At 41.0% G+C, this 14,413-nt stretch overlaps 2 protein-coding genes across 2 annotated transcripts in view; both read right to left on the reverse strand.

Moving 5' to 3' along the window:
* Positions 1-4,538: 4,538 nt before the first annotated feature.
* On the reverse strand, positions 4,539-10,998 carry LOC133015688 (hsp90 co-chaperone Cdc37-like). Its single transcript, XM_061082956.1, has 8 exons — positions 10,808-10,998; positions 9,558-9,860; positions 8,588-8,693; positions 7,366-7,481; positions 7,150-7,272; positions 5,916-6,149; positions 4,782-4,853; positions 4,539-4,649 (listed from the first exon to the last, which is right to left on the reverse strand). The coding sequence occupies exons 1-8, from the start codon at positions 10,922-10,924 to the stop codon at positions 4,539-4,541; spliced, it is 1,182 nt and encodes a 393-aa protein (XP_060938939.1). The 5' UTR covers positions 10,925-10,998.
* A 2,788-nt stretch (positions 10,999-13,786) lies between these two features.
* LOC133022135 (vascular cell adhesion protein 1-like) overlaps positions 13,787-14,413 on the reverse strand; it is a 5,645-nt gene continuing 5,018 nt past the window's right edge. Inside the window, exon 5 of the mRNA XM_061089152.1 lies at positions 13,787-14,413. This exon is cut by the window's right edge and continues 76 nt beyond it. Within this exon, the coding sequence (XP_060945135.1) occupies positions 14,317-14,413 (97 nt within the window). The 3' untranslated portion in view covers positions 13,787-14,316.

A 14,413-nucleotide genomic window follows, 5' to 3' on the forward strand; every position in this document is an offset into this window, starting at 1 on the left:
TCTGATTGGCTCGTTCTGGGCCCCGGGGCGGAGCGTTCCCGAACCCAGGCAGCAGAGCAGGTGGAGAGCCAGGACCGGAGAGGTCAGAGGTCACTGCAAGGTCAAACCGGGGTCAGACCGGGTCACAACCGGCCCCCATTGGAGCTGACTCAGAGCCAGCCGAGCGCCTCAGTGGGCTGGAACCCGGCGTCCTCCTGCTGCAAAGCAGTGAAGGTGCATGGATGCCCCCCCCCACTGAGGGTCCAGGTCCCGTGTGAGGTTAATGACCTTTGCTCTGATTCGTAGTTTTCTCCCCAAGCCAAAGGTGGAAGAAATAAAAATCCAAAGTTTCACTCCATATTTGTGTGAGCTACAAGTTTGTGTTAAAGAGAAAGTGTGTCTGCATGTCGTCCTCCTCGGGCGACACAAGCCAACGAGATCTCCTGCTCACAGCTCATGATGTCGCTGCTGAAGAAAACACTTCCCCATGTTTTCGGGAATAATTATCCAACCTGGAGGATTGTTCGCACGATCGATTCCCAGATGTGAACCGGATCCAACATGAATCCAGTTTCCACAATGATTAAGAATACAAAAAAATAAATATCTCCAGCTCCTCCTGTCTGAGATCAGACCTCCATCGTCCGACTGGTCACACGGATCCAAACAGAGGGAGAAGAGTTAAATATGTTCTGAGAAATCCAGAGGTCAGAGCTTCAGGTTCGATTTCCCCGGGTCCATCTTTGATTTGGTCTCGATGTTTCCTCTCCTGTGTCGATTCCCTTGAAGAAAACAGACATTACAGAGTTTAAATCTCCCTCGGGATCAATTAAGAATCTAATCTGTTCAATCCGAGAAAGAACGAGCAGGAGAATCGTCGGCTGACTTTCCTCTTGAATTCACCTCTACTCGTTCAACATGAGAAAATCCTCTACCACATAAACAGTTGTCCTTTACCAACATTAACCACCTTGCAGATTCTGTATGTGAAGGAGCAGATGCTAATTTGATGGAGAAATGATTAATAAAATCTAAATTCGTTCACTTCTATCCTAACCAATGGTTGCTGGACTGATCCATGACTCAGAAAGAGGACAGACCTGTGACACTGTGTCTGTCTGTGGCCTTGCAGGATCTTTACCTTCAGCTAATTCCGAGCAGACACTGCAACACCAAGGCTCTGTGATGTTATATAATTACTCTGAGCAGTCTGAGCTGACCTAATTCCATTGGATAGGACCGGCTCCGGCATATCGGAATGTTTATGACTGAGCTGGTGCACAGACACACAGCGGTGGGAGAGCACTTTCTCCCAGGGTCACTGAGAACACACCCACTCAAGGAGAAGGGCTTTCACGCCGGTGTCTGGAAATAAGAATAAGAACAGGTGTGTGTGTGTGTGTGTGTGTGGAGAAATCAACAAATGCACAGTGACACAGTGACATACATATGTACAGACAATGAGAAATATGAGCACACACACACACACACACACACACACAGACACACACATACACCATGGCTGTGGCAGTATAACCTCCACTACATATAGAGCAGCTTATAAAACCAAGAGGCAAATCATCAATATGCAGCTCAACATGCACACACACACACACACACACACACACACAGATAACACACACACACAGCGCCTGCAGCCTGCATGTATGAGGACTGCCCTGCCATCATGCCTGTGTCAGACAGACACACATGTACATCAACACACACACACACACACACACAGACACAGACACACACACAGGGAGGCCACAGGATGTAAGAATAAAAACACACACTCACCTTGGTCGCCTCAAGATCAATGGGAAGATGGGCTGGGCCTCGTCTTTCTTTTTTCACTTGTCTCCATCTTCCTCTCCCTCTGTCTCTCTGCAGACTCACAGTGTGTCACCACGGCGAGAGGAGAGAGAGAGAGAGGGGTAGAGAGAGGGAGAGAGAGAGAGAGAGAGAGAGAGAGAGAGAGAGAGAGAGAGAGAGAGAGACAGAGAGAGAGAGAGGGGAGAGAGAGAGAGAGAAAACACTTGGCGTCTTCATGAATATCCGCGGCTTCACCAGCATCCCCCCCACCCTACCTCTCTGACTCTCCTCTCCCTCTCCCCTGCCACAGTGGTCTCCCCCAGCAACCCCCAACCCCCCCCCTTTCCCCATCCCCACCACAACCTCCATGGAGAAGCCCATCTCTGCTCCCCCATCCCTTCTCCTCCTCCTCCTCCTCCTCCTCCTCCTGCACATTATCCATTAATCCCCTATACCAGCCTCCTCTCCTCCCCTCTCTCCATCGGTACCCCACCCCCCCACTCTGCCTCTTCTTTTTTGTTCTCCTCCTCTGGCAATGTCTTTTGTTTTTCTCGCTCTTATTGGCAGCCACACGCCAATTCTCTGCTTCAATAGTCAGGCGTCACTGCTCTCCAGCTCTCACACACACACACACACACAGACACACACACAGCAGATTTGTGTTGGAACACACTGCTCATATTTTAGAAAATCACAATAAGGATCCATGGCTCCTGTTACTCGCTCTGCTTTTTTCCCCTTTCCCCTCAAATCGACTGTGTCCTGTTCCAGTCGTTCAAGGACACGCAGCACATTTATTCATTTAAAGCCCAGAAACAAGAAATCAAGCTGGACTGTCTTTTAAAATATTGGACAATTTGGAATAAGCTGGACCGTGTTAAAGCTTCTCTTAATTTGATGAATTAACTCCTCCATGAGAAACCATGTGGTTTTTATCAATGTTGTCATGAAGCTGTGAAAAATATCCTTGAAGAAATTACGAATCCTGAGATGAATATAAGACGAAAAGAGTTTAATCCATCCAACAGTGAAGGAAAACAATCAAGACTGTAAATGTTCATATCAACTGGAATTAAACTGGTTCAAATTATTTTACTTTACAAAACAACATCCTGAGGTGAGGTACGGCTGCAGTGACATCATCGATTAATCAGTGGATTATTTTCAATGATTCATCGCTTTGTCAATAAAATGTGAGAAAATAGTGAAAAATGCACATAATCAGTGAAACTGCTTGTTTTGACTGATCAATGGTCTCAAACTTAAAGATATTTAGTTTAATATGATGAAAGACAAGTATAGAACTATGTCAATCTTTACATCTGAGAGGCTGCAACCAAAGAATATTTGAAAATTCAGCTATGAGTAAGGTACATCTCCTTTCTGTGGGACAGTCTCTGTTCATTCTCATTCAAAAACCTTTGTTTGCTGGTTTCTTGTTTAATAAAAATGATGTAATATAAAACCTGGCTGTTGCTCAAACTGTGGACAGATGAATGAACCCACAGAAGCAGTTCTCCATGACGACGCTGGTCCTGTCGCTCGCCCATCGACATTATCCAGATTTGATTTATGCCCTGCGCCTGCGCTGATTGTTTCCTATTTACAAAAGTGACCGAGCAAAGAAGCTTTGCCTCGAACAATCCTGCTCAGGACACTAAATCAAACCCTCTGATTAATTATGAAGGAGAGGGAGGGAGGGAGCGAGAGATTAATTATGCAGGTGAAAGAGCGAGAGATGGAAGAGAGAGAGAAAGGAGAGAGAGAATATGGCAGAAAATGAATCATGATTCACAGAAACAAGAGGAAAAGTTCAAAAACTGAAAATAAACTCTAGTTTTATTAAGTTTTACAACACAACTTACAAACTGTACCCTGCTAAAAGCACAAATACAGAATAAATCAAATTGTGGGTAAAACCTTCACACAAAAACTATTAAACTACAATAGAAACATTTCTCAAACTTCAAATCACTTTGGATTTTAACAAAAACTCAATCGAACCGTTGATACAAAACAAATCAGCTACTTTTTATTGTGTGATTATTGCTTCAGTAATGTTTCAAACAAAAATACTAGAAAATCTAAATCTGATCAATGAGACGCTCTTGTAACGAGTAAGTTAAATAAGTAAAGATATAGAATAATTCATCATTCAGGCTGCTGATGTGGTTTATGAGTTATGAGACTAGATGGCGCTATTGTCCCAGTAGAACAGATCCCACTGGACCGGTTGTTTAACCTGTGACATGATCAAATGTTAATGTTGATAGGTGGATTTGAACTTGTCTATAAAAGGTTGAAAAGTTTAAATATGTACTGAATGATTTCTGAACTTTGGACTCAGTGTGTTTAATGTTTTTCATGTGAAGATGCCAACATCAAAAAAAAAGGCAGATCAGAAATACTCATATTATGTGGCTGCTTTTGAAAAGTCTCTAAAGTAGAAACTTTTAAAAGGACAAGTAATTACAAATAAATTAAGAATAAATCAGTGATTTCTGTTAAACTGTCAAATATACATTCATCTTTTACTCTGTTGCACAAAGTAGCTTCAAGTATTATTGTCTAAACACTGCTCTGCCATTAGGTAAATATTTTTAAATAACAATAATTTTCTTTATTATTAAATATTCACATTTCTACAATATATAAATTATACACTGTGATCCTGAAGTGATGATGTAAGTCAACATGGAGGGAAAGAACACGTGGATCATCCCTTCTCCCATTTAATTAAGTTGTTAGCTCTCGTCCTCATCCTCTTCATCCTCATCCTCCTCATCATCACCCTCTCCTGACTCTGGCACCCACAATCCAGAGTCAATACATCTCTTCAGGTGGTATTTTCCTTCCTGTAGAGAGAAACACAGCCACATAGTGAATGAATGAACAGATATATTTAGTTTGGTCCTCGTCCTCTTTAAGTTTATTTTTCCTGAACTGAAAAGACAGTTTCTCGTTGAGTCTCGGGTGCAAACACTCACCTCCGGGTGCAGTTTGTTAATCGCCTGCTGCAGCTTCTGGATGTTCTTCTCATCAAAGCTCCTCTGTATTTCCTGCACAATAAAAAGTTATAACTTTATTTTATTGTTCTTGAGTAGAAACCACTTTGTTCTTGTGTGTAAACTTAGGGAGACTAGATGATGCTGATGAGAACAGTCCGTCCTGCTGAGCTGTGTATTGACTTCTCTCATTTTTCCAAACACAATCAATTGACTGAACAAACACTGACTTCAAGTAAAGCAACTTAAATTATACATCAAATTATAAAAGATAAAGATCAAATATTACAAATATTACGACAGAATAGAACAAGTATGTCCCTGTCCATGTTAAACTGAGATGAGCAGAAAGACTCCGGCCTGAAGACGTCTGAGGATGAATTAAGCAATAAAGAGGAGATTCAGGTTCAGATTAGAAACTGAGGGTTGAGGAGAGAGAAGAACTAAATACGACTGTGAATTCAAACTTAAAATTCGGTCCTGGGGGTCACCAGGGACAAAATGGATGATGGCTGCAATATGGTGACAAGAAAAATGTTGTTTTGATTCTGTAAATGGGAAATATCTCTAACAAACTCAGGATGGATCGAAAGACAGAGATATTTACAACCAAACTGGTGCCAACAATATGTAAAATATATATTACATGTCACTAAAAGACCCTTTTTGTGTACAAGATATAACAATATCTGCAGATATAACAACTTTTATTTAACAGAATAAACGATGCAGAAAAGATGTACATTTAAAGGCATATTTATAACATTTTATAAGGATATTTTCTGAGTCTATTCAGTTGCATCTGGGTCTTTTTCTTAGTTTTAGTTAGTTCTATTGAGGTTTAGGGTTAAATATCAAGTCACAATTTCATTTCTCTTTCTAGAGGTTTTGATAACAGCATTTTAAGGAAATCAGCCGGGCTCTAGTTCCTGTAATCGTGTGGTTGTCTCACAAACCCTTTTTCATTCTTAGTGTCACAAGTGTCATTTCATCACTTAAAGTAAATCACGTTTCACTTATTTCAGGATCGTTTTATAAAATGCAAGTCATGTTAACCCCTGAACTTATAACCATATTAATAGAGTTGGGTTCCTGTGTGTGTGTGTTTGTCGTTACCTCAGGCAGCGATTTGTAGACCTCTACAGGGTCTAAACCCCCGGGGCCCAGTCTCTTCTCCTGCCTCTCCTCCTCTTCCTCCTCTTCCTCCTCCTCCTCCTCCTCCTCCTCCTCCACCTCCCGCTCTTCCTCCTCCAAGGCGCTCTCCATACGAATCTGTGCACAGCTGCGCACCCGCTCCTTCAGCAGCTCCAGCTCGTGTTGAAATGCATCCTGGTACGTCTGGTCTGCAGTCTGACACATGAACAAGACCGTTAACATAAGGTTACTTCTTTCTGTTTAGCATCATTTTATTCACTTTCCTGTTCTTTCCTGTTTGTTCCCAGATATTTAATGAAGACTGGAAATACAAAGAGGATTAACAAGTGGTAATAGGTTTAAACAAGTTTGGGAAATACAAAATAAATGACATCCTTTCTGATGCTCACATTAAACAAGCTTGTGTGTCTGCTGTCTTTGTTTTAATGGAAACTAATTTCTTGGTGTATTTCCTGGACACTTAAGTGAGGAAATTCCTGCACTCGACACTTTGGTCTTTTCTCAAGGGAATTGTTTCCCCTCTTATCAAACCAGAAACGTTTTGATAAGCGTCTCTTAATTGCCTGCAAGTGAGTCCGGCACCAGGCGCAAAGACATCTGACCTGGTCCAACCCTGTGGTGCCTCCCCCATCCAATCCTCTGGGATGTTCTAAATAGGAATCACTGGTTGTTTCTGGAGGTTTAGATACTTTTTATAGATCGTTTAGCTGCAGATATGAACTTGTTTGAGTGAAAATGCTTCTCTTATGAGCCCTAAACTCACATATGAAGAAGGCTGGAGACTGCATCTGATTTCATTTGATTTGTTATATTTATAAATTCATTTATTGTATATTTGTGTTCAATATCTTTTGCTTTTGCTTTGTTTTGTTATGTTTTTGTTTCTGCTACATGTAAAACGATGCTCTGTTGTGTTACTACAAATAAAAAACCCACAAAGTTGTAATCAGATTCCCACAAACAAACACAAAATGGTTCACATCTTTGTCTATAATGTGTCTCCAGTGTCCTGCCGACCACATTTTGTTGAATGCTCCGTCTAATTTCCATTACCTGCTTGTCGTGTAAGTATTTATTTACACTACAAGTGGTTTAAAGTATCGTATAAGTCTTTGCGGTAATTTCCGGTTGTGTTACTTCCAGGTGTAAACAGTCTAAGTCCCCTGACACGGTGCAGGAGATCCCAGTAACCGACCTTGATGTTTGAGAAGAACTGCCTGAAGCAGCCTCTGGGGTCGACCTTCAGGGTCCGAGCCAAATCCAAGATACACTGCATCACGATGGCCTGGTGCGCCACCTGCTCCATCAGTGCATGTTTCTAAAAGGACGTGAAGGGTTTACACAGCTTTATCTCACTGGAGTCATCGTTTCCAACCGGAGGACGAAGACAGACTCTCCTCACAGGACTCACCTCGTCCACCTCGAAGTCGATGCAGGCGCCGACCAGGCTGTTGGCCGTCTCTTCACACACCAGGTGGGGGTGGTCTGACAGATACTTCTGACTGTCGTCCCACCGCCGCAGCATCCCTGGTGCACAAACACACACAGGGACACGTGACATGCTGCCCTCAGCTTCTGCCCACATGCTCAGAGGTCAAATTGCGTCATACTGTAAAACACTGTTACGTGACTGACAACAGAAAATCTGATGCCACCTGGTTCCCTTTTCTACGAGATTTGTGTCGTACTAGAAACAAAAAAGGAGAATTAACGTAAGAATTTCCATGGAATCAACTTCTTAGAAGGAACTTGTGTCAGTAAACTTGTCACAGGGAGTTTTACTCAGCCTGTAAAAAACTGTGGCTCTCAACAAGCTTAGTTAAATGTGACCATTTCGTCTGGGTGTGTTTGTGGCCGCTGACTTTAAAAGATGTTAATCAAGATTGTTTACGAGGAAGTTAGGTCCAAACTCCCCATTCATTAATTTCTTTCTTTTTTTCTCAGTGGTAAATTTATTCTGCTCCATATTCATCTTAAACACACACACATTTAAACTTAAGCTAAAAAAGAGAGGAGGGGGAATTGATATTTTCAGGAAATATGGGATATTCTCAATGTAGTTTATGTTGCTCCCAGTAAAGTGTGTGTGAGGTGAGGACAGTGAGGGATGTAAATCACAATTAAAAACTTGATAAGCTTTGTGGAATGCAGCCGTTGGCACTCCCTGTTTACTACACCACCCAGATTATTTCCTGTCTGCTTTTTCCATGCGTTTGAAATCAAAATGTGATTACACCTTCATGCAGAAGTACTATTGGTTGCATCATGTGAAATGTTAGATAGTGTGTATTTTGGGATTTACCCATAATAAGGAACCGAAGAAGGAGAAAGCAGATTTAGTGAAAACTTGGTTATAAAGGGAAATTCTGAGTTTTCGGAAACAAATATCACTGTATTCCTGTGTCAGGTACTGAGAAAACTGAATCTGTGAACCTAATTTGAGGTTTTATTCAACAAACCCCTCAGCTCCTATCTTGTTGTGGCTAAACAACATGAACACAGAGAGTCAGTGGAATTTAATGTGGTTTAACTACTACAGGAAAAGCACGTGTCATTGTTGAAAGAGGAGGACAATGTTAGGAAGCAGGGTTGAAAATTCAACAAACATCAATTTCCTCGAGAGGGAAGCATACCAAAGTGCTTGATTTCCTCCACGTGCTTCTCCGCAAAGGTTTTCTGCTTCTCCACCTTTTCCGCATCCGTTTCCTGCTTGTTTGCAGGCTGGATATTCACAATACTCTAAAAAAAAAAGAGAGAAAGAGAAAAACGATTAATAAGCATCTGGACGAGTCACAACATGCAAAGAGCAAATGCATTCAGAGCGGCTTCAAATCCTGTTTTGCGAGTCTATGATCAAAAGAATAGAAAGAAAGCGTGGCCACATGACACCGATCCCAGAGCTCCATGGTGATTAAAGTCCATCAGGTTTGTGCAGCACAGGCTTTCAAACTCTGGAATAACTTAGTGAGCAGAGATCAGAAATGCTGCATCTTGAAAAGTCAACTTTTAGTGTTGTTTTATCCAAGTATCCTCTTGTAACTTTGTTAGAAAAGTGCTATATTTACATATAGTCTCAGAAAGAAATATAAGTTATTTTTGAAAATCTGGCAGCCTTATTTGGAGTACATGGATACACCACCAACAGTACCATAGGACTGTAACTATTTGGAGCTCTGAATTACATTATTTACTGTGTCATTGCAATATTTCTCTGTGATGTGTCATCATCCTATGCACCAACTTCTTTTGTTTTTTGTTTTCTCTTTGGGTGGGGGGAATTATTTACTTTATTTATTTAATTAGTTTATTTCATCTATGTGTTTTTTTTTAATTTTGTTATGTAATTTTCTGTAATGTTTAATGTAGAGTGTTCTGTATGCTCTGCATGTTCTCTTACATTGTGAAAATATTTGGAAAAATAAAATATTCTAAAAAAAAAGAAGAAAAGTGCTATATAAATAAAGTGTGTCCTTATTATTATTATAAACCAATCACATTATCTCATTCCCTTTTAAACCAGGGCTTGGCTTGGAGGTTTACTATTATTAAACTATTGTGTAAGTAAAAGCAAAGAGGCCTAAATCATCCAAATCCAGATCTTACTTTGCTGAAACCGTCTTTGCTGATGGAGTCCACGTTCCAGGGCAGTTTCTTCTCCTCTCGCTGGTGTTCTTTCAACAGGTTCGCAAACGTCTTTTCATCCTTCTTCAGTTTTCTGGCCTCAGCCTGGAGCTTCTTCAGCTCGGCCTCCCTCTCCTCATCCTCATCCTCCTCTCCCTCCTTCCGTCCTTCTTCCAGCTCTCTCAGTCGTCCCTGGGCTTCCTCGAACAGCCTCTTGCATTCAGCCAGGTTGTTCTCCAGATCTTCCCCCTTCTGCTGAAACTCAGCCATTCTCTCCAAGCGCGTCTGAGTGGTGGGATGTGAGATAATCACAAGTGAGATGAAGAGGAAAGGATGAATGCTGGGGAGGAATAAACAGGGAGGAGACAACTAGTGGGTGACAGATTTAGCTGTGACACCTGCAGGTCCAGATGTTTGATAAGGGACAGATTTAACTGTGACACCTGCAATCTCGACGTTTGAAGGGTGACAGATTTAACTGTGACACCTGCAATCTCGACGTTTGAAGGGTGACAGATTTAACTGTGACACCTGCAATCTCGACATTTGATGGGTGACAGATTTAACTGTGACACCTGCAGGTCCAGATGTTTGAAGGGTGACAGATTTAACTGGGTCACCTGCAAGTCGGTCCAGATGTTTGAAAGGTGACAGATTTAACTGTGACACCTGCAGGTCCAGATGTTTGAAGGGTGACAGATTTAACTGACACCTGCAGGTCCAGATGTTTGAAGGGTGACAGATTTGACTGTAACACCTGCAATCTCGACATTTGATGGGTGACAGATTCAACTGTGACACCTGATCAGATGTTTGATGGGTGACAGATTCAACTGTGACACCTGCAGGTCCAGATGTTTGATGGGTGACAGATTTAACTGTGACACCTGATCAGATGTTTGATGGGTGACAGATTTAACTGGGACACTTGCAATATCAACGTTTGATGGGTGACAGATATAACTGTAACACCTGCAGGTCCAGATGTTTGATGGGTGACAGATTTAACTGTGACACCTGCAGGTCCAGATATTTGATGAGGGACAGATTTAAGTGTAACACATGCAGGTGTATGTTTGATGCATAGGTTTGATGGGTGACAGATTTAACTGTTACACCTGCTGCTCTGGGTGTACTAACTAGTCTGGTTCCCAGTCACTCACTACTGGTAGCTACTGGTCAAACTAACCGGAAGGGGGACTCCACACGTCACAGCTACACAAACCGCTGACCCGGTGTCTCATCCGGAAGAGACTCGGTGTGTCCACGTACGGGTGGACCGCGTCCTCGTCATCGGACACGTAGATGTGGTCCCACACGCTGTAGTCGAGTCCGGCTCCGGTGCTCATCCTCCCGCCTCCTGTGCTTCACCACCACCCGGGGAATCGAACACGGCACCGGGGGACGAGTGGACACGTTCAGCACCGAGAGCAAAGAGGTTTAGATTAATCCTTTTAGCGACGCAGCGGATACACGTCATCAAGGAGCGCGCAGGGTTAATTTATCTTTACTGAAGTTTACAGCAGCACGTGGCTGATCAACAGGGATTTATAACTATATATAGATCTATAAATGTATCTATAAATATATATATTACTGTATAAATCACTGTATATACATATAAGAGTGTTGTCTTACCATCACTTTGCAGATTGGCAAGTGAATCAATGTAAAAAACTGAAATAGAATGTAGTTTATTATACAAAATATATTTAGTCAACTTTTATTGTTGTTTTATCCGAGTATCCTCTTGCAATTTTTTCTTAGAAAATTGATATATAAATAAAGCTTGTCATTATTATTATAAACCAATCACACTATCTCATTCCCTTTTAAAGCAGGGCTTGGCTTGGAGGTTTACTATTATTAAACTATTGTGAAAGTAAAAGCAAAGAGGTCAAAATCATACAAATCCAGATCTTACTTTGCTGAAACCGTCTTTGCTGATGGAGTCCACGTTCCAGGGCAGTTTCTTCTCCTCTCGCTGGTGTTCTTTCAACAGGTTCGCAAACGTCTTTTCATCCTTCTTCAGTTTTCTGGCCTCAGCCTGGAGCTTCTTCAGCTCAGCCTCCCTCTCCTCATTTACCTCAGCAAGTGGCGGATCAACAGGGATTTATATAGATCTATAAATGTATCTATAAATATATATTACTGTATAAATCACTGTATATGTATATACATATAAGAGTGTTGTCTTACCATCACTTTGCAGATTGGCAAGTGAATATATATATATATGTGTAATATATATAAATACTTAACTAATTACCAATACAGATACATGTGTGGGTACATGTATACGTTTAGGTGCTTCCTCACTGGGTCTGACAAATCTATCCTAAAGTCTACAGTGAAGTAAATGAGCCAAAGTTTATTTCAGCAGAGTCATTAAGGATCTATTCTCATTCTCTCTGTGAGGGGACGAGGAAGAGGACGAAGAAAACTGTTTAGTGTCCTCACCTCAAACAGCCTCTGCAGTGGATTTCCTGTAAAAGCCTCAGAGATCAGCAATAAAGAGGAATCACTCTCAACAGGAAAACTGTAGTTACTCCATCTGTTTCTTTCAGTACCTCATAGTCACACATGGAGAACTTGATAAAGACTTCATTTATAAATACAATCAAGCAGATTCTCACTTCTGAACACTGGAGTCATTCAGTATTTGTTCTTTTATCTCCACCTTTGTTTTCCTGCCTTTTTTCTTCAGTTCTTCTTTTTTTCTTTCCAAACAAAGTCATTAATTAGTCATTATTGTGTCAATCAGATGAGAGATTTCTCATTGTTTTTATTCCTTGAATCTGTTTTTGTGACAATATTTGTGTTCTAAGTGGACAGTAGTTTGTTCCATGAAACCACAATAAAATGTAAAAATAAAACAGAATAAAAGAGCGTAAAGTGAAACAATTTATTCATGCTCACAGAATACACTCAGTCAGATCTTATTACTTCTTTAGTGAAGTTCATAATCATACAGAGTTCGCCTCCTCAGATAGGACCTCAACAACACATGTGCAAACCAACAGGAAATGTGGGTTATTACGAGTCACACAAAGTTTCCGTGTGGTTAAACACAACGCTGCTTTGCTCAGTGTGAGAACTTCCACATATTATAGTAAATGTTTTGTAGACAGCACAGCTCTAAAAAAAGTTATAAAGTTATTTGCAGTGACACGACCAAAATAAGACGGTGACAGTTAAAACAGCACATTCACTGACACAGATTAACAACACTCATACAATGATTATCGAACATACATGTAGTTTGTCTGTTTTACTATTTTACTAATTCAAAGTAACATCAGGAAATGAGTAACATGGATAAAGATAATAGAGTGAATATACTCACTCTCACTATGCAGACATGAAGTCAAAATATCCCTGATACAAACACCACCATCTTGCACATATGGGGCCAGAGTCTGTAGCGAGGTCAAGTACCGCAGCCAGACACCAGGTGGCTATCAAGACGCTTTGGCTTCACTTTAGGGCAGAAGACTTATTTTTTAAAGATTACTTTCACTTTTACCTTATTATCAAACAATCTGCACTGTTTTACTTTACTTACAGAAGCTAAAATCGACCTTCCACACTCTACATCCACCATTTATGAAACACACAATCCTTCTTGAAACTGCAGTTAAAACTGGTTTTACAACATCAATACAAAATGTACACGGATCAGCAAGCTCATGTGATAACAGGAGGCAGGATGTTGCTCTTAACCACTGAAATGAAAGTTCAACGCAGAAGTGACCACAGAAGCTTGAAAAGCAGCATCAAATAACCCGACTCAAGGTTGTACTTTGGTCGGAGTATAAAAAATAATTAACTTTTATCTCAATTGACCCCTCTGGGGACATTGGGGGGGGGGGGGGGGGGATTACACATAATAAGTCCTGGCCACAAGTTATGAATCTGATTTTGCAAACTTGGAGCTTGGAAGCCTCTTGGGTGATGAAATGTTTCTCTTGAACACATGATGTAATCTCATTCATGAGCTTTATACTGACTCACTGTCTGCACTGATTCTGAGGACACACTGTGGTGGAAACTTTTGCAATTGATAGTCAATAAAAAACATTGTTGTTGAGTTTCGCCAGGTCTTGTTATTAAAGATCAGATTCATAACTCGTCCCACAAACTGATAACTCATGGCCGTGAATTTGAGCTGGATGCTCCAGACAGAACATAGGCTAACAGACACTAAGACATTATTAGTTCCAATTACTAAAAAAATTGAATATGTGACCCGTTTAGCCACCGAATTCTTAATTAGCTTCACATTTACACAGGATTGTTAACTCTTGTGTACATACACTGAAAAAGGAAAGAGAGAGAGAAGATCATTCTAGCACCAACTTAAAAATTGACCTCCATGGGTAGCACACAAAATACAGTGTGTGTTCAACTTAACTTTAACAAGTCAGACAAATACAGCTGCTAACTTCAATGTGAAAGAATATGTGAATTATTTTTTCAAATTTTGTCCAACAATGTGCTTTTGTCTGTGTAGTGAAATGTATAAATTGGTGTACGTTTAACCATGAGTATGCGTTAAACCTGAGATACAGACACGTCCCTGAAGCGCTCAGGTCACCCAAGTTGAGACTGAACTCATTTGGGGAATTTTAAGTCGTCAGTAAAGAGACGACAGGAAAGGACAGCGAGAGAGATGACACTCAGGCCACGAGTCCGACGCCAACACTTCAGCGTATCACAAAACAACTTCTGCACACATTTTTCACACCTTCCCACACTCTACAGTGGGTACGGCCTCGTGTTGTTGGTGTAAACGGAAAACATCTTTCAGGTTGTAATTTCCAATCCTGCCTTGTCTG

The sequence above is a fragment of the Limanda limanda genome, chromosome 2 (genome assembly GCF_963576545.1).
Source record: "Limanda limanda chromosome 2, fLimLim1.1, whole genome shotgun sequence".
Taxonomy (NCBI): domain Eukaryota; kingdom Metazoa; phylum Chordata; class Actinopteri; order Pleuronectiformes; family Pleuronectidae; genus Limanda; species Limanda limanda.

Excerpts from the sequence above, each read along its gene's own strand:
- LOC133015688 (XM_061082956.1), bottom strand. The coding sequence starts at position 10,924 with ATGAGCACCGGAGCCGGACTCGACTACAGCGTGTGGGACCACATCTAC. Across the intron at positions 8,694-9,557 it reads GCAAAGACGGTTTCAGCAAA|AGTATTGTGAATATCCAGCC; the intron begins GTAAGATCTGGA and ends TTTTTTTTTTAG. Across the intron at positions 4,650-4,781 it reads TTAACAAACTGCACCCGGAG|GAAGGAAAATACCACCTGAA; the intron begins GTGAGTGTTTGC and ends TTCTCTCTACAG.